This window comes from Danio aesculapii, chromosome 7 (genome assembly GCF_903798145.1).
Source record: "Danio aesculapii chromosome 7, fDanAes4.1, whole genome shotgun sequence".
In the NCBI taxonomy this organism is placed as follows: domain Eukaryota; kingdom Metazoa; phylum Chordata; class Actinopteri; order Cypriniformes; family Danionidae; genus Danio; species Danio aesculapii.
The window spans coordinates 18773767-18792222 of NC_079441.1; the positions used below are offsets into that span (position 1 = coordinate 18773767).

General features: G+C 36.6%; 1 protein-coding gene across 1 annotated transcript; it reads left to right on the forward strand.

Moving 5' to 3' along the window:
- The first annotated feature begins 3434 nt into the window (after positions 1–3434).
- On the forward strand, positions 3435–18420 carry si:dkey-19b23.7 (uncharacterized). The gene is made up of 8 exons (XM_056461213.1): positions 3435–3710; positions 4061–4132; positions 4237–4308; positions 11484–11659; positions 11767–11824; positions 13875–14046; positions 14944–15141; positions 18053–18420. Exons 1-8 carry the CDS (start codon positions 3699–3701, stop codon positions 18172–18174), a joined length of 882 nt encoding a protein of 293 aa, XP_056317188.1. The 5' UTR covers positions 3435–3698; the 3' UTR covers positions 18175–18420.
- Positions 18421–18456: the final 36 nt, after the last annotated feature.

Sequence of the window (18456 nt, forward strand, 5' to 3'; positions counted from 1 at the left end):
CTTTTGTGAAATAGTTTATGCAAATTGTATTTTAATTGAAAAGTGTTTTCCACAGTACTAAGGCAAAGTAGTTTTAGGATGAACAATTGCAGCATTTTTAACTTATGTAATATTCACTTTAGTCACTGCTGTAAGAACTGCAGAAGCAAAAGACATGCGCCACACTGAATCATATTACGACTTTTTGTTTGAAAAAATGCTTGACGGACAAAGAATCCAGAACTTTATATACTCCCACATGTTGCAAGTTCAAGGAAAAACCATAGGGGATATGAGAAAGTTGTTTGATTAATGACTTCAATCAAATGTCTGCACATATGGTAGCCATTGCTGTTGTCATGACCAATATGAGAAAGAGAAGAAGAGCAGTTTACCTCCACGAGCCTGATATTTGATAGCTGACATTTGTTGGCATATACATGGTCACATGGGGCAAAATGCACTGGAAAGTTGAAAGTTGTAATGGATGTGAACTAAACAAGCAATTTTAGCAACGTTTATGTGAAAAATATATAGGTGGGAGACGTGTGTTGATTAAATCTTAGCGCTTATTATTTAAGCAAAGAATAGTCTAAACTCTGTGGGGAAAAAACGATGCATTAAAATTTATTGCAGAATCAACTTAGAGTGATCTGTTTATATGTTTAGATTCGTTTATGCATTGTTTTTTTATCACTATATTGAACTTTTATTTCTATTCGAAAGTACCTAAATGTTTTCAGCACTACAAAAATGAATTTATTTTCTATTTTGAATCAGTGCAATAACTATTTTTGGCCACACGGTGGGAGCAAACGCAAATAAAACATTTATTTGAGTCGCTGACATAGGCTACCAGAACCCCAAAATACTGGAAGAATTATTATTATTATTATTATTATATACAAAAACAATCCCAAACAAAACAAAAAACACAACTATTAAATATTTTTTATAATTTATCTGTGCATGATAATGGGTTTTACTAATTAGTGTGTCATTTAAAATTCAAGACAAAACAACATTTATATTGTCTTCTTCAATATAATAGTTCTTGCCACTGACCTTAAATAAAAGGGAGGTAACAAAACAAAAATGTGAATGAATCATATAAATGACAATATAAATGGATTTTTTTCATTAGATTCGACATTCAAGGTTGGAGAAAGTGTCACAATCATGTCATGCTTTTAGGAAATGCACCAAGCATGTGTCTTCTCTCTTTATTTTTCAACACTGAAAAAATTATTCAAAGATGATTCCTTGGATTTACTCAATTTTTTTACATTAAGTGGTTGTAAACTATTTATTTGGGCTGAATTTAATCAAACAAATTAAGTTAACCATTGCTCAATTTAATTTGTTTGTTTAAATTCAACACAAATAAATTGTTTGCAACAGTTTTGCATGCAACACTTTTTCAGTGTATGTTTTACAGAATCAAATTAACTTTATGAGTCCATTGAACTTATATTTTGCACTGTAAGACCCGATAAGACAAGTTAACTCAAACTGATCGAGGAAACCTATTGCAGCAAACCATTCAAGTTTTGAAACAATATGGTTTGAGAACTGTAAACTATATGACTATGACTATATATAGAGTCATATACACATATATTATTTGTGTTGATAATTAGTAAACATTTTAAGTTCAGTTATCAGTCCAAACAACTATATAGCTATTCAAATGGTTTGGTATTGCTTCCAGTTTTGGAGTTAAGTAAACACAAATAATATAATTCATTCATTCATAACTCATTCATTTTGAGTTCTGCTTAATGAAATCTGTTCATGAGTTATGATAAATCTTTTTCATTGCGTTAACGTAACCGTTTAAAAAATGATCATTTAGTGATTTTGACTGTTAGGTTTTACAGTGTGTTAAACTGACTTAAAATAGTCTGCATAACTTATAAAATTAAGTTAGAACATGATTAACTTAGTTTAATAAGTTACAATAAACTAAAAACATATGCTGTCTAGACTAATTGATCATATCATTTTTTACAGTCTCTAGCTTTTCTGAATCAGAGTGAAAATATAAAGAACGTTCTGTGTAAAAACCAATGAATGGATATATTTCATGAGCCAACTGAAAAGTTTTACTGAATGGGATTATTCTGGCATCTGCAGAATCAATGGATAAAAACAGAAACTATGCTTCTCTTTAGAAACATTCTCACACCGAAGGTCTATTGTGAATTATATGCATTGATAAATAAATTGGGTGGTTATTAAGCTCTTTTTGTAAAGCATGATGCAGGAAACACAAATTTCCTTGTCTGAACAACACAGCTATTTTGTGAAGTGGTGGGGGGAACTGTCATCTGTCAGAGAGGAAGTGAAATCACTTGATGAAATCACAAAATGTGATCATCAAATAACATACCAATGAAGAAGGAAAAAAACAGATGCAATAATGAGAATATGAAGTCATTTTGGTCTCCACAAACATTTTATTCAAAACCAGAAGTAGCATTCATGACTAAATCCCCTTGTGAGAAAAAGAGGAAGAAACTACCGCCAATTATAATAAAAACATCACATAGCCTCTCATACTTACAATATTCTGAGAAGTGATTAAAAGCGAAATAGCGATTTCATAGCATTGAGTGCTCAGTCTTTCAGCAGAACAATTAATAAGATTCTTGATTAAAACAGAAAGTACATGTTGTGCTCTGTCTCGCACAGCATATTTATTTGTAGCTCCACTAGTAGACAATACACATTCCACTCAATCTCTACTGCGAGGCTGCTATTGTGTTCACTTCCTGTTGTGGGCAACAGGGTGACATGACATCACTTTGCTTGATATATGCAGTGAGTCATTTGTCTGCCTACTGTTAAATTCTAGTCAACACAGAAACCTGCAATGCTTTGGACCAATATGCATATTGACTAATAATGTGTGTGTGTGGGGGGGTGATTGACTTTCTTTGATAAACAGATTTATCAAATTATGCAAATATCAATATATGTTATATCAATCTGAATTCACAGTTTCATGTTTCAAGCATGGGGCGACATGGTGGGTCAGTGGTTAGCACTGTCATCTCAAAGCAAGAAGGTCACTGCTTTGAGTCCTGGGTCTGTTGGCATTTCTGTGTGGAGTTTGCATGTTCTCCCGGTGTTGGCATGGGTTTTCTCCGGGTGCTCCGGTTTCCCCCACAATCCAAAGACATGTGGTACAGGTTAATTGAATAAACTAAAATGGCCATAGTGTATGTTTGTAAATGCGATGCGTAAAACATAGTCGGTGGTATTTTTCACTGTGGGGACCTCTGAAATAGAGACTAAGCCGAAGGAAAATAATGAATGAATAAGGATATAATGTTTCAAACGTTACTCTCTTAAAATATTTAACAGGATAGGCCAATGACTGTGTAAAATATAGGCTATTTGGGTACGCTATTTTACGTTTCCTTTTAATCGAACAAATGCTGATGATCCCTTATTGCTCCCATCTAAGCATCGTTAAAATATCAGCGCGAGAAATACGAAATAATACCGTGTACTTCTCCCCAAGAACCCGTGGATGAAAAACATTAAGATGAGGGATTATTGCTCGCGTTATTAATTTCCAAGAGGAATACAATGAGGAAGACAAAGACGTGGACGTAGAAATAGGCGTGACAGCTGTGCTTACCAGAATTTGCATGTGAAAAAACGTTATTTACAGCAAATTGGTTTGCGTGTCCATCAGGGTGCATGCAAACATGAGTTCTGGTGTAAGTATATGCAAATCAGCCTGCCTGCATGCATCTTTATGTGTTATGAAACATCTCGCTATTTCGATAACTGTTCGAATAGATTTAGCTTGACGGACTTAAACGATATTGCTGAGCTCAAATAATTTCATCTAAACTCATATACTCACGGAAAGGATTTTATTTTCTCAACCCTATGCTGGTAAATGACAGGCTTGCTGCCGTTGCCTAGTAACGAAGCGGCGATCCCAGTTGAAGGCTTCATCAAATCCCGTTCGTTCACCATTAAGCGGTTACAAGTTTGTTATGTAATGTAAATTGTGTCCATTATTATAATCATTTAGGCTAAACTGTTTTGCCTTTTGTGATAGATGCAGGAACAACAACAAAGGACAAAGCTTCAGCACTTCCTGTCAGAGCTTGCAATACTGGGTTCCTTACAGGTGGGCTAACGTTACTGTTGGAGTAACAATATCCAAACGGCACTAAATATTGTGGTAATTAAAGATAATGCCTCTGTTTTACTGCCTCTTATGTTGGTCTGCAGGGCTTTCAATATTTCCAGCCCTGGCTAAGAGGAAGAGAGGAACTTCTGCTGACTGTTGTCAATGATGACTTGGTGGGTGTTATTTTCCACTAATATCCAGCTGCAGTCCCGCAGACCCACACACGTTTCAGGCACACACAATCCAGCACACACGATCTAGGCAAACCAGATATGGTTACGACGGATGTTAATGTTATGAACGTCTTCTCGGACATCGTCATCAATATATTTTTATATACAGTTTAGGTCAAAATTATTAGCCCCCCCCCCCCCCCACCTGATTTATTTTATCTTTGCCATGATGACAGTAAATAATATTTGACTAGATATTTTTCAAGACACTTCTATACAGCTTAAAGTGACATTTAAAGGCTTAACTGGGTTAATCAGGTTAACTAGGCAGGTTAGGGTAATTAGGCAAGTTGTTGTATAACGATGGTTTGTTCTGTAGACAGTCGAAAAAAATTAGCTTAAATGGGCTAATAATTTTGTCCTTTAAATGGTGTTTAAAATATTAAAAACTGCTTTTATTCTAGTCGAAATAAAACAAGTAAGACTTTCTCCAGAAGAAAAAATATTATCAGAAATACTGTGAAAATTTCCTTGCTTTACTGTTAAACATCATTTGGGAAATATTTTAAAAAGAAAACAGAATTTAAAGGGTGACTTCAACTGTATATTGTTAATAATAAATATATTGTACACAATAAACAATAGAGTATACTATTTGACAAATATTGCAAAAGAAATGGGCGAATAGGCATCATTGTTTCCGATCGCCATTCAATATAATAGACTGAACAGTTTTCTATCAGTCATCATAGATGATCAGTCATTACTTATTTATATATATTTATATATTTTATTTGTTTGCTGGCCTTACTGAAACATTTTTCAGAGATATTCATATTTGCTCCAGCGATTGAATAGTATTTATTTGTTTAATTTTATATTAACTTTTATTAATGATTTGCTATATACTATAGTAATTTGTAGTAAGTAATGTATTGTTTTTAAAGTACTGGTAATTTGTGGTAATTAAAGTTGCAACAAATATAGTTAGTAATACAAACAAATTAACTGTTAATAATAAAAAAGTAGGTAAAAGTTTAGTAAAAGATAAAGTAGTTTATCAGTTTATAACTATATTAATTTTAAATTATTAACTATAGTAATTAATTTTAATGCGACACATTATTGTTTTGTTTTTTATATTTTACTACAAAACCATTTTAACTAAATAAGACAACATTAGGATCATTAGCAACATTAGAATGACAACATTAAGATACTGAATTTGTTTATTACACTAAATCCTACAATTAGACGGTTTATTAGGCCTATGTTTTCGTTGTGTATGTGGATACGTGAATAAAGTCATAAGTGTTTACCAATTATTTTTATTTACATAATTTGAGTTCCAAAACTGCACAGATGTTATAATTATTCATTCATTCATTAATTAATTCATTCATTCATTCATATTCTTTTCGACTTAGTGCCTTTTTTCATCCGGGGTCATCACAACGGAATGAACCACCAACTTATCCAGCATATGTTTTACGCAGCGGATACCCTTCCAGCTGCAACCCATCTCTGGGGAACACACATACACTCTCATTCACACACATACAGGACAATTTTTAGCTTACCCAATTCACCTATACCACATGTCTTTGGACTTGTGCGGAAAAGCAGAGCACCCAGAGGAAACCCACGCGAACGCAGGGAGAACATGCAAACTCCACACAGAAATGGCAACTGACCCAGCAGAGGCTCGAACCAGCGACCTTCTTGCTGTGAGGCGACAGCACTACCTACTGTGCCACCGCGTCACCCTGTTATAATTAATGTAACGAAATAATAATGGAATAAGGACTGAAATGGGGAGCCATAAACTGTTCAGTATAATGAATGGCAATCGTAGCATGAGCAGACTCGATTGCCATATTTGTAAAATTCAGTCAGAATCCCATCAGTGAGTCAACAGTCAATTTAGAGATCTTAAAGGGATAGTTTACCCAACAATTAAAAATCATGGGTGATTACCTTTTCATTTTGGGGTGTCATATTCTTTTAAAGTCCCTTCAAAAAATTTTTTTTAATAAATGTCTGGATGTTAATTTCAATTAAGTTAAAGGGGTGGTCCACTACGATATCATATTTTAAACTTTGGTTGATGTGTAATGTAGCTGTGTGAACATAAACAACATCTCTGAATGTAAAACGCTCAAAGTTTAATGGAAAAGTAGACATTGGCTTTTACAGAGTTAGCTTAGCGAAGCCTACAGCGAACAAAGTTTGGGGACTACAAAAAAATACATCCGGGTTAATGATGTCATAAACCCTTCATGTTACGAGCAAACACCCCAACGCAGCGAAGGGGTGTAGCCAGATGCGCTGTAATGGTATAGTAGAGACACTTCCTAGTGACATGGAGCCGATCCGCGAATCACAGCACATTATGTCAGCTGACCAATCAGAGCCTCTTGAGGGTGGGCTTTCGGAGGAACTAGGATATATAATAATCGTTTTCATGTTAACTGAGTAGCTGTATAGAACTAAAGTAAGATATGTGGAAAATAGCATGTTTTTTTACAAGTGAAGCATGAGCACACATTGCTTTGCATCTTATAAAGACAACCAAGCCTTAAAAACACACTCTGGACCACCCCTTTAATCTATAAGCAAGTGTTCTCCAAAACAAAAACAAAATTGTGTAAAATATAAATATGCTTTCCATTTGGGTGAGTGAATTCTGGTTTCATGGCAATTTAACACAAACTGCTGAAAAATAACCTATTGGACACGTCAATGAATGCTGTATTTCAAAACGGAGAAACAGTCAGTCAAACTCAGAACTGCTAGTTTAGACTGTTGCTGTCAAATTTAGGTGCGGCTTTAGCTTAATGACTGGCTGACAGAGATATGATATAGACAACATTTTCTTAGTTTATTTATGTAAATTAGTTTATATTATGACTATCATCTATGGTTAAGGGCAGGGGTTCCCAAACTTTTCAACCCGCGACCCCCAAAATAATAATTCCAGTGACTCGTGACCCCACTGTTCTCGGAGGTGGTATTAAACACACAATCATTGCACACAACGGTGCACACACACCAACAGGAACATATATAAGCACAAGCATATTTACAACACAAAAAAATGCAATTCAAACAACCATATAATTTTTCAAAGTCATTTGTTTAATTAATATTAACCTCATTTCATGAGCATGGTAGGCATAATGTTTACAGCACAAGACTATTTTTAGTTTAATTTTGGAGTCTGCCAGTTGGAGATCATCCTCCATGTTCAGTCGTGGCCTTTATTTTTAATGTGCGTGAGTGCCGTAAAGGTGTCAAAGTTTAACATTGTGCCGTAAAATCAATCTGCTGCAACTAACACTATTGCTGCGTCATTAATCTAGCATAATAACCCCAGGGGTTGCAATCCAGTGGAAAAAATTTAAAAGCTGATGGCTTTTTATTTGTATATTTTTTATTTAACTACTAAATACTATTTTATGTAGGCTATGGATAAAATATGATAATTATAATAGTTTAATAAAATATAAGAGATTTTTGTAAATCACCAAACGACCCCCCCATCATTATCTTGAGGCCCCCACTTTGAGAACCACTGGTTTAGGGGATACCTGATATGTCCAGCCCTGTCTTCCTGTTTCAATGGAAATTGGCATCAAACACACATTGAACAAATCTGTGCATTAAAAGGCACTTCAGTAGACCTTTAAACACACTAGTACTATAAAGAGTCACAAAATTATGACCACCTGCATAATAAACTGTTGGTCATGGTCTGTTTGAGACCCCTGAATGTGCCCTGTGGTATGTGACACCAAGACACTATCAGCAGAATCTTTCAAGTCTCGTTATAAAGTGGAGCCACTGTGGATTCAATTGTTGGTCCAGTACATACCACAGATTTGACTGAGATCTGGGGAATTTGGAGGCTAGGACACCTTGAACTCTTCAGCATGTTCCCAAAACCATTCCTGAACATTGTGTGCTGTGTGGCAGAGACCAATATCCCGCTGAAAGAGGCCACTTCCTGCAGTGAAGGCCATTGTAGTGGAGGGGTGTTGCTGGTCTGCAACAATGTCTGGGTTTCTTGAAAATTTATGTCCACATGAATAAGACTGGTTTCCAGGCAGAACATTGCCAGATGCACCGTCATTACTAGAAAACAAGCTTCATTGGCCACTTTCAACAAGTTCATTATTCAGATCCAATGCTTTGACCATTGTAGGTGATTTTGATGGTGAACAATCAGGCACTCTGATTGGCCTGTGGCTATGCAGCACTGTATATTGTGATACAATAAAATTTTGTGTGCCACAGTGGACCTTCTATTGGCTTAGACTAATCAGTTATGCAATATATTGATATATTGAACATGCATGATATTTTTATGGTGGGCTCTTCAACATATTGTGAATAATTCTTTATTATTTCAACATTTAGATGGTCTTTTATAAATATTCAGATTGTTATATTGGTAGTGGTGCATCACAGCACCAAATGCTCAAAGTGTAAATCGGAAATTAATTTTTAACTAACTAATTAATTAACATTTTTATGCTAATCTGGCCTATGACAATCATGATATATTGATTGGAAATTCTTGCATTAGCTATTGTACTTGTATTGTACTTGTAATCTTATTTTTGGTAATAATTTCCTTTTAAACATTTGTTTACATTGAACATTTATCTACAATAATGCAGTTTTTTTTGTTATTATAGCTTTTAAGCCTTGTGCACAATGGGATTTTTATAGCTTGGCCTTATCTCCATCATTTTTTGAGAAGTTTTTCAACATTCATGTTCATGAAAAACAGAAATACACAAGTACACTTGGTGCAACTTTATTCTTCTGACACTGACTTGTGGCACCCTCATGCTTGTTCTTTGTGTATTTATAGTGTAAGCCTTTCTTCTTCTGTTAAACATCCTCCACTACAGCACACAAATGCTGGTCAAAAGTTTGTGGAAAAAGTTACAAACCATGAAAGAAAATGAAGTGAAATTAAAGTTACCATTGAATCCTACTGGACTGAGAGCCACCAAGCCGTGTTTTACTTTAACTTCAGTAGCTCAACCACATGAACAAAGGGCCAGATTTTAGTGCAGCACATCAAACAAAAAAACAGCCGGATTATTATTATTTTTTTTAAATGACACTTTTCTTTCATTACGTTGGGTTGAAATAAGGGTAATGTTGTTTAATAACTGTATTCTTTTATTATCCTGTATGTTTGAAACCAGCAGATTTCATTCAGATATGCAAGAAAAGTATGACTAAAACAATTTCTAAATTATATCGAGCAATAAGTAATTCTAGAGAACTCTCAACAGACTATATAAGAATAAAACGGGAAAAGGAAGTAGGTATTATTTTGAATCAGGACTAATGGGTTAAAATATATGCTGTCCCACATACCTCAACAAGCTCAAGAATGTGGCTTGAGTTTTGTTGGAAAAACTTGATTAGATTTTTTATTACACCAAGAATTAAATCATTAATCAACTTTGGGGTAGAAGAGGCACATCATGTGCATATAATCTGGCAGTGCTCAAGAATGAACAGTTTCTGGGAAACTGCACTCCACTATTAATGATATTTTTGATCTTCTTATTCCTAGATCATTCAAAGTACTTTATCTAGGGGATATTCCTATTAAGCTTGAAAATGAGGATCGATATCTATTTAAAATATTTTTGGCAAAAAAAAAGCTATAATCCGTAAATGATATAAAGAAGACCCACCAACTCCAACTGAAGATGAATGGTTCAAAATAATAGCAGAAGTTGAGGAAATGGAAAAGATGACATATGCACTTCGATTACAAATAGAGATCTTTAAAATAAAATGGAGTAAATTGATGGCTTTCTCCACAACGACAATATAATTATCTATAATTTAACATTTACATAATTCTAGAGGTTATATATGTTTGCCAATCTTTTATTCTATTTTATTTTATACTTATTTTATTTATTTATTTTCTTTAAGAGGTTATTTTCATATTTTTATGTATGTATGTATGTATATATATATATATATATACATGAATGGATGTATTTTTATATATACGTTGATATGTATATGTATGTATATATGTATTATTATTTTTTGTTTGTTTTGTTTCCACTGGATATATGTTCCTAAAAAATCAATAAAAACTAAGCATAACATTCTTTTGAAAAAAACCCAGTAGATTAAACTATGCTTTTCACATGTATTTCACAAAAAAGACATTTTTCTGATAGGTGTTTTATACAGCAGTGTGCACACTCACATTAGCACCTTTTGTTCAGTCACAAGGCTTTGGCGATAATCATGCTCAATAATTGTCCAGGTGTGCAAAAGCCTTTAAAGTGATCTTTTTGGCAGCTTAGGGCATTATCATGATAAAACCATATAGAGTGATAAAAGCTTTAGCAATTATCGCAATAAGAAGATTGAATAACCATCATAATAAGCCATTCAGGATAGCCTTTGTTGCTTCAATGAACCCTAGGTGCCCAACAACACCCTGTCTCTGGTTGTGGTTTGTCCCTCTTTAAACCACTGTTGACCAGGAGCAACAGCTGTGCTGTTTCAGAAATACTTTGACCCAGTGGCCTTGTCATAACAATTTAGCCCTTTGGTCAAAGTTACTTGAATCATTTTTTCTCCCTCTTACTCCTGCATCTGACACATGAATTCTGACATCTGATTGTTTGCTTACCATCTAGTCTACCTAGATTGTTACAATCTTCTTGATAGGAGACTATCTATGATATTCGCTTAACCATTCACTGGTTATAATGGCCGAATCATTGAATATTCCAACAAGCAATGTTGTGTTTAAGAGACATCCAAACATAGACGTAATGGCTAAAACAAGGCTAAAATTGGGCGGTTACTGAAAATCAGAAAGACATTTAACAGTAATCCAAAAATAGACTAGTCATCAAATATACAGAAATGACTACACATGTAAAGTCAGTCTAATCTGTCTTTTTGATGACTAGTCTATTTTTGGACTATTGTTACACATCTATTCGATTTTTACTGACAGCCCAAATTTAGCCTTGTTTTAACCATAGCCGTCTAGGTTTTCATGTCTATAGGTGTCTAAACACACACAAAAAATGGTTGCTGGGATCAAGTTAATCTCAAGCTTAACTGCTGCTTCAGTTATATTTGATGGTTCTGTCTTTTCTTACACTTAGAGATGGCGTTCTCCTGGCTTTCCTGTGTCTGTGGCCTCCACCTTCACCAGCTCAACCTTCAGCAGCAGTTACAGTCTGGACAGTGACTATGCCAGCTCTCCTTTAGCAGGGGAAGAGCCGGTTCCACAACAACAACAACAGACACCAGAAGCCACACCGCAGCAAACTCCCAGCAGGTGGAGAGAAAACGTCCTTACACTGTAGTATTTATGACCTTTATAGTGCTGTATTTATAGTGGTGTATGTCAATTATTTTCATTATTCATTATTATTATTATTATAGGAATGTTGATTCTCATCTTCTCCCAGCCTCACCCAGTGAGAGAGAGATCGCCGTTCCTGTGAGTATCATTTCAGATTACACACTTTAAGATAGAATGCACACATTTTAAAACACTCTTCAAACGTTTGAGTGTCAGTAAGATTTATAATATTTTTGGAATTATTATTGCAATAATTCAAAGTCATGGTTTTCTGTCACTCACCGGACACTTTATTAGGTACACCTTACTAGTGCCGGGTTGGACCCATTTTTGCCTTCAGAACTGCCTTATTCTTCCGTGGCAGATTCAACAAGGTACTGGAAATATTCCTCAGAGATTTTGGTCCATATTGACATGAGCATCATGTAGTTGCTGCAGATTTGTCGGCTGCACATCCATGATGCGAATCTCCTGTTCCACCACATCCCAAAAGTGCTCTATTGGATTGAGTACTGGTGACTGTGGAGGCCATTTGATTACAGTGAACTCATTGTCATGTTCAAGAAACCAGTCTGAGATGATTCGAACTTTATGACATGGTGCGTTATCCTGCTGGAAGTAGCCATCATAACATGGGTACAGTGTGGTCATAAAGGGATGGACATGGTCAGCAACAATACTCAGGTAGGCTGTGGCGTTGACATGATGTTCAATTGGTACTAATGGGCCCAAAATGTGCAAAAAAAAATCCCCCACTCCATTACACCACCACCAGCAGCCTGAAAAATTGACAGGATCCATGCTTTCATGTTGTTAATGCCAAATTCTAACCCTACCATCTTAATGTCACTCGAGATCGAGACTCATCAGACCAGGCAACGTTTTTTCTATCTTCTATTGTTCAATTTTGGTGAGCCTGTGAGAATTGTAGCCTCAGTTTCTTGTTCTTAGCTGAGAGGAGTGGTACCCGGTGTGGTCTTCTGTTGCAGCTGGTTATTTGTGTTACTGGTGCCTTTCTATCAACTGGAACCAGTCTGGCCATTTTCCTTTGACCTCTGGCATCAACAAGGCATTTGCGCCCACAGATCTGCTGCTCACTGGATATTTTCTCTTTTTCTGACCATTTTCTGTAAACCCCAGAGATGGTTGTGTGTAAAAATCCCAGTAGATCAGCAGTTTCTGAAATACTCAGACCAGCCCGTCTGGCACAAACAACTATGCCATGTTCAAAGTCACTTAAATCAGCTTTCTTTCCCATTATGATGCTTGGTTTGAACTGCAGCAGATCGTCTTGACCATGTCTACATGCCTGGCAGACAGGTGTACCTAACAAAGTGGCCGGTGAATGTATTTCTTAAATATAAGTAATTAATTTGATGCAAAGGTGTGTTTTCAGGAGTCATTACTACAGTTAGTATTATAAGTTTATTATAAAATATTTTATTATGCATAATATTAAAGGGATAGTTCACCCTAAAAATGTCAATTCTGTCAATAATTGTTCCAAACCCCTGAGACTTTCCTTCATTTTTTAAACAAAAATGTACATACTTTGGATGAAATCCGAGAGCTCCCTTATCCTTCATAGACATCAACAGTCCCGACTTAGTCAAAGTCCAGAAAGGTGCCGAAAAAAAGAAAAGGTACTAAAGTTAAGAAGGTAGCAAAACAACGTGTCTTCAGTGGTTCAGTCAGAAAATCATGAATAATGACTTCATTCAACAGTTTCTTCTCAGTGTCAGTATAGGGCGCACATTCATGAGTTTTCTCATGAAGTATTATCAAAGCTTCATAATATTCTGATTGAACTACTGAAGCCATATGGTCTGATTTGAGGATGTTTTTGGTATTGTTCTGAACTTTGAATGAGTCAGGAACACTGCTGTCTATAGAGGATGAGGGAGCTTTCAAATTTGGACATGAGGGTGATTAATTAATGTACACCAACCTGATTTTACCAAGTAGGACATGTTCCTGGATTAACATCTATGTTGATCCTGGAACAACTTTCCAATCAGCCAATCAGAATTAAGGGTTTTCTACATGAGTGTTATCTATTATCCCCCTCTGATTTTGGGAATAATATACAGTTTAATATACCTCTGACTTCTGAAGTGTTCGAGATCAAGAAAACATTTCTGATTGTCTTGCAGCGGTCGAGGCTCTCAAGACTTTTTTTTCATCATAGGAAATTAACTGCACCCTGTTCCTGTTAGCCGGCTATGCCAAGTATGGGCAACCATATGCCTGGATTCGTTCCAATCATGAGCGCCTTGTAAACGTTGGAGGAACTGATACTCTAGTCAAAGATACACCAATGAAGCTCAAGTCCATCACAGATTGGCTTTCATCACCTCAAGGTTTTAACATCTATATTTCAACGTCAACAGGTTTTATTGGCCATAATTGTGTCATAAACACAGTTTCTTCATGTTCCTGGCTCAGGGACTGGAAAATGTTATAGTCATTTCTTTTTACAAGGTTAAAGGTTACGTATGAATGCCTTACTTTTCTCTTATCACTGTAAAAAAAATCTTGCAGCCTCATTTTTTTTGTTGAATCAAATAAACTTCTCTAGTCACCTCAACTAAAAACTGATTTATACTTCTGCTTCGAGTGATCAGCGTGACCCAGGGCACTTGCCTTGCGTGTAGTCGTGCATTTATACTTGTGTGCTGTTTGTATTGCCTTGTATTGTAATAACACTTACGAAATGCTTGCCGGCAGTAGGTTTTATGTTCCTTCATGGGTGTTTTGTTTTTTCTAAAGGCTACCTTAATGTACAAGTAGCTAAAACTTGCTCATTCTGAGACGAGAACCGGTGGACGTGCAACAACTTTAATCATAGGGTAAACACAAAACAAAAGTTCATCCAAAGCTCCTTTACAGGGCTCGACACATGTAAACACTCGCTCCATCGAGCTCGCTGCTCTCAGCCCTGCCCACACTGGTCACCGCTACCAAGCAGACCAATCACAAAGCTTGCTCTACATGTCATTGCAATGTGTAGTTTTTTGAGAGCATCAGCATCGGCCATAATGAGGGCTATGTGACCGCGCGATGGCTGTGCTGGACCATACGTGTGCGCTTGACGCAGAAGTATAAATCAGCCTTTTCATCAATTTTAACATAACAAAACCATTTGTTGTCATTTCTTTTTGTATTATAATTTTTTACAGTGTATTTCATTACAAATAGTTTTATCATACACAATTTCATTAAACATGGCTCTTTCAAAGCTTTCTTCTGTGCTGTAGGAACTCATGTATGGGATGTAGTGAGTGAGCTGGTGGGACTGTGCACCATGCCGCCTCCGGACAACCCCTTCACTCTGGACATGCGTTACCTTCAAACCCTGTCCCTCCCAGAGCGTTTCCTGGTCACTGGGGCCCTTCTGAATTTCCTGGAGATGATTGTGGTTCAGGGAAGTCGAGAGGAACCGTTCTATGATCTGGGTGAGCACAGAGCTTGAATCTCTTTAGAAGACTGAAGTCCGGGAAATCTTGGATCCGAACACATTGTATGATCTTTTGTCATTGTGCTTGTAAGATAAGAAGTAAAACAATCCAACAATATAAACATGGCAAAGACTTGCTAGCTTCAGACGTCCTGTGTCTGTTACATACTGTACAGTCATTTACCCTCAATGAATTACTTAAACAATGAGTTCACCCAAAAATGAAAAATCTGTTATTAATTACTCTTACTCATGTTGTTACAAATCCCTGAGACCTTCGCGTATCTTTAATAATAATAATAATAATAATTCCTCACATTTATATAACGCTTTTCTGGACACTCAAAGCGCTTTACACATTTTTGATGGGAATCTTCTCATCCACCACCAGTGTGCAGCATCCACCTGGATGACGTGACGGCAGCCATATTGCATCAGCTGAGCTCACACCAGCTGATTGGTGGAGAGGAGACAGGGTAATGAAGACAATTATGATATGGGGATGGTTAGGAGGCCATAATGGACAGAGGCCAGTGGGCAAATTTGGCCAGGATGCCGGGGTTAAACCCCTACTCTTTTTCGAAAGACATCCTAGGATTCTCAACCACCACAGAGAGTCAGGACCTCGGTTTAACGTCTCATCCAAAAGACAGTGCTCACTGACATTATAGAGTCCCCATCAACATACTGGGGCATTAGGACCCACACAGACCGCAGGTTGAGCGCCCTCTGCTGGTCTCACTAACACCACTTCCAGCAGCAACCTAGCTTTCCCATAGGGTCTCCCATCCAGGTACTGACTGGGCGCATCCCTGCTTAACTTCAGTGGCTGACCATGTGAGAGTTGCAGAGAGCTAGCTGCCAGCAACCTTTAAAAACCAAATGAAGATGTTTTAGATTAAATCTGAGAGCTTTCATAGACAGCAAGTTTGTGAGACTTTCAAAGTTCAGAAAAGGAACTCAAAACCTAGTCAGAACATTCAGTAGTTCAACAGTAATTGAACTATTAGTATAGTTATACGAACAGTAATTATACTTTTGTGTGCCAAAAAAAACTGTAAAAACTACTTTGTTCGGCTATGTCCTTTCTTCAGCTGCATCAGGTCCGCGTGGACATTTACTTGGGGAAATGCAACTCTTGTATGTTGCACTGTTGAGTCAGTACATATTGTCCGGAGTAAACATTCACCCTGACAACCTGAGACAATAGAGAAATTAGCAAAAGTCATATTTACATTTTTTTAGTGCACAAAAGATGCCATGAAGCTTCATATGATTACTGTTGGACCACTGAAGCCACATGGAATGTTTTGACAATGGTTTTGGTGCCTGTACTGGAATTTAAACATCTTATGACCACTCTGTCTATGGGGGTTCAGAGAACTCCTGGATCTCATCTAAAATATCTTTATTTGTGTTCTGAAGATGACTTTTCAGAGGATTCGTTTACCTTAAAATCTGAATTCATCTCTACTCTCTTATGATGGTGTAAACAGTGAATCCAGAAAGTATTCATAGCGCTTCACTTTTTCTACATTTTTTATTTTAGAGCCTTATTCCAAAATGGATTCAATTCATTTATTTTCTCAAAATTCTACACACAATACCCCATAATGACAATGTGAAAAAAAGATTTTTTGAAATTATTGCAAATTTATGAATTTTTTTTTAAAAAGCTGAAAAATCACATGTACATAAGTAATAACAGCCTTTGCCGTGAAGCTCTAAATTGAGCTCGGGTACATTCAGTTTCCACTGATCATTCTTGAGATGTTTCAGCAGCTTAGCTGGAGTTCACCTGTGGTAAATTCAGTTGAGTGGACATGATTTGAAAAGGCATAGACTTGTCTATATAAGGTCCCAGGGTTGACAGTGCATGTCAAACCACAAACCAAGCATGAAGACAAAGGAATTGTCTGTAGACCTCCGATTGTCTTGAGACACAAGGCTGGGGAAGGTTACAGAAAAATTTCTGCTCCTCTGAAAGTTCCAATGAGCACAGTGGTCTCCATCATCCATAAGTGGAAGATGTTTGGAACCACCAGGACTCTTCCTAGAGCTGGCCGGCCATCTAAGCTGAGTGATCGGGGGAGAAGGGCCTTAGTCAGGGAGGTCATCAATAACCCAATGGTCACTCACAGCATTTTTCTGTGGAGAGAGGAGAACCTTACAGGAAGACGGCCATCTGTGCAGCTATCCACCAATCAGGCCTGTATGGTAGAGTAGCCAGACGGAAGCCACTCCTCACCTGGAATTTGCCAAAAGGCATCTGAAGGACTCTGAGACCATAAGAAACAAAATTCTCTGGTCTGATGAGACTAAATTGAGGAAATAAATGAATTTAATCCAATTGGATTGGATTGGCTGTATCATAAAAAAATTTGGAAAAAGTGAAGCGCTATCAATACTTTCCGGATGCATTGTATATAAGACTTGCATTCATCTTTAAGACACAAACAAACATTCTTAAATCTGAAAGATCTCTGTCCCTCCATTGAACATCTATTGACCCAAAACTCTGATCCTGCCAAACATAAGCAGATTTCATCAAGCAGTTTCGCTAAATCTTGTGAAGAGACTTTATGATTGCATCTTTTTAGCTTAGTGTAAAAATTGATCAGAGAGCACAAAGAGTAATCGCTTGATCCACAAGGACATACCTCAGTGTTTCTTGTACAAGCTCAAAGATGCTGGTGCGATACACAAGAATGAGAGTTTAGAGTAAATATACTTTCAATGGAGGTACAGAAAGACAACTTCAGTTTCAAATAGAAACAAATTTCTTGATTTTGAATGATATTAGCGTGGGTAAATAATAACAGAATGCAGCGGTTACTGGTTTGTGTGAAATTGGCCTTTGTTTTCGTGATTGTCCTGTAATACACTGATGTTTCTGCTTTGTTTTTCAGTTGTGGCAGAGCTGAAGCCATTGAGACAGCTTCATTTCCAAAGCCTCTCTGAGATCCGGAAGTTTCAACTCAGTGACAGATCTTCAAATTCCCTAAATGCCAAGCTTCAAGATGAGAACTGACTCTTAATTCACACGCTTTAGGTTTTACCATTTGGCTAAGATAATCAATGCTTGCTCTGTGTTTTTGATATTAAGGACCATTCATTTATGTACAGTATAAATAGAAGCTGAATGGTCATTAACCCCAAATCTTAAAGCTCCAAAATATCAGCCATAGCTTGTTTTTGTGAACACCTACAGTACACGTCTGTGAAAAGTTATGAACTCAGAGAATTTCAATCCCTTGCATTAAAAATTTGCGCCCCATGTCTTCTCCCTCCCACTGTCCTGAAAGTCAAGAAA

What these genes read in the sequence shown, in the direction of transcription:
- si:dkey-19b23.7 (XM_056461213.1), top strand. An exon ending in CTGTTGTCAATGATGACTTG is followed by an intron (nt 4,309 to 11,483) that starts GTGGGTGTTATT and finishes TCTTACACTTAG; the next exon opens with AGATGGCGTTCTCCTGGCTT. An exon ending in CCGCAGCAAACTCCCAGCAG is followed by an intron (nt 11,660 to 11,766) that starts GTGGAGAGAAAA and finishes TTATTATTATAG; the next exon opens with GAATGTTGATTCTCATCTTC.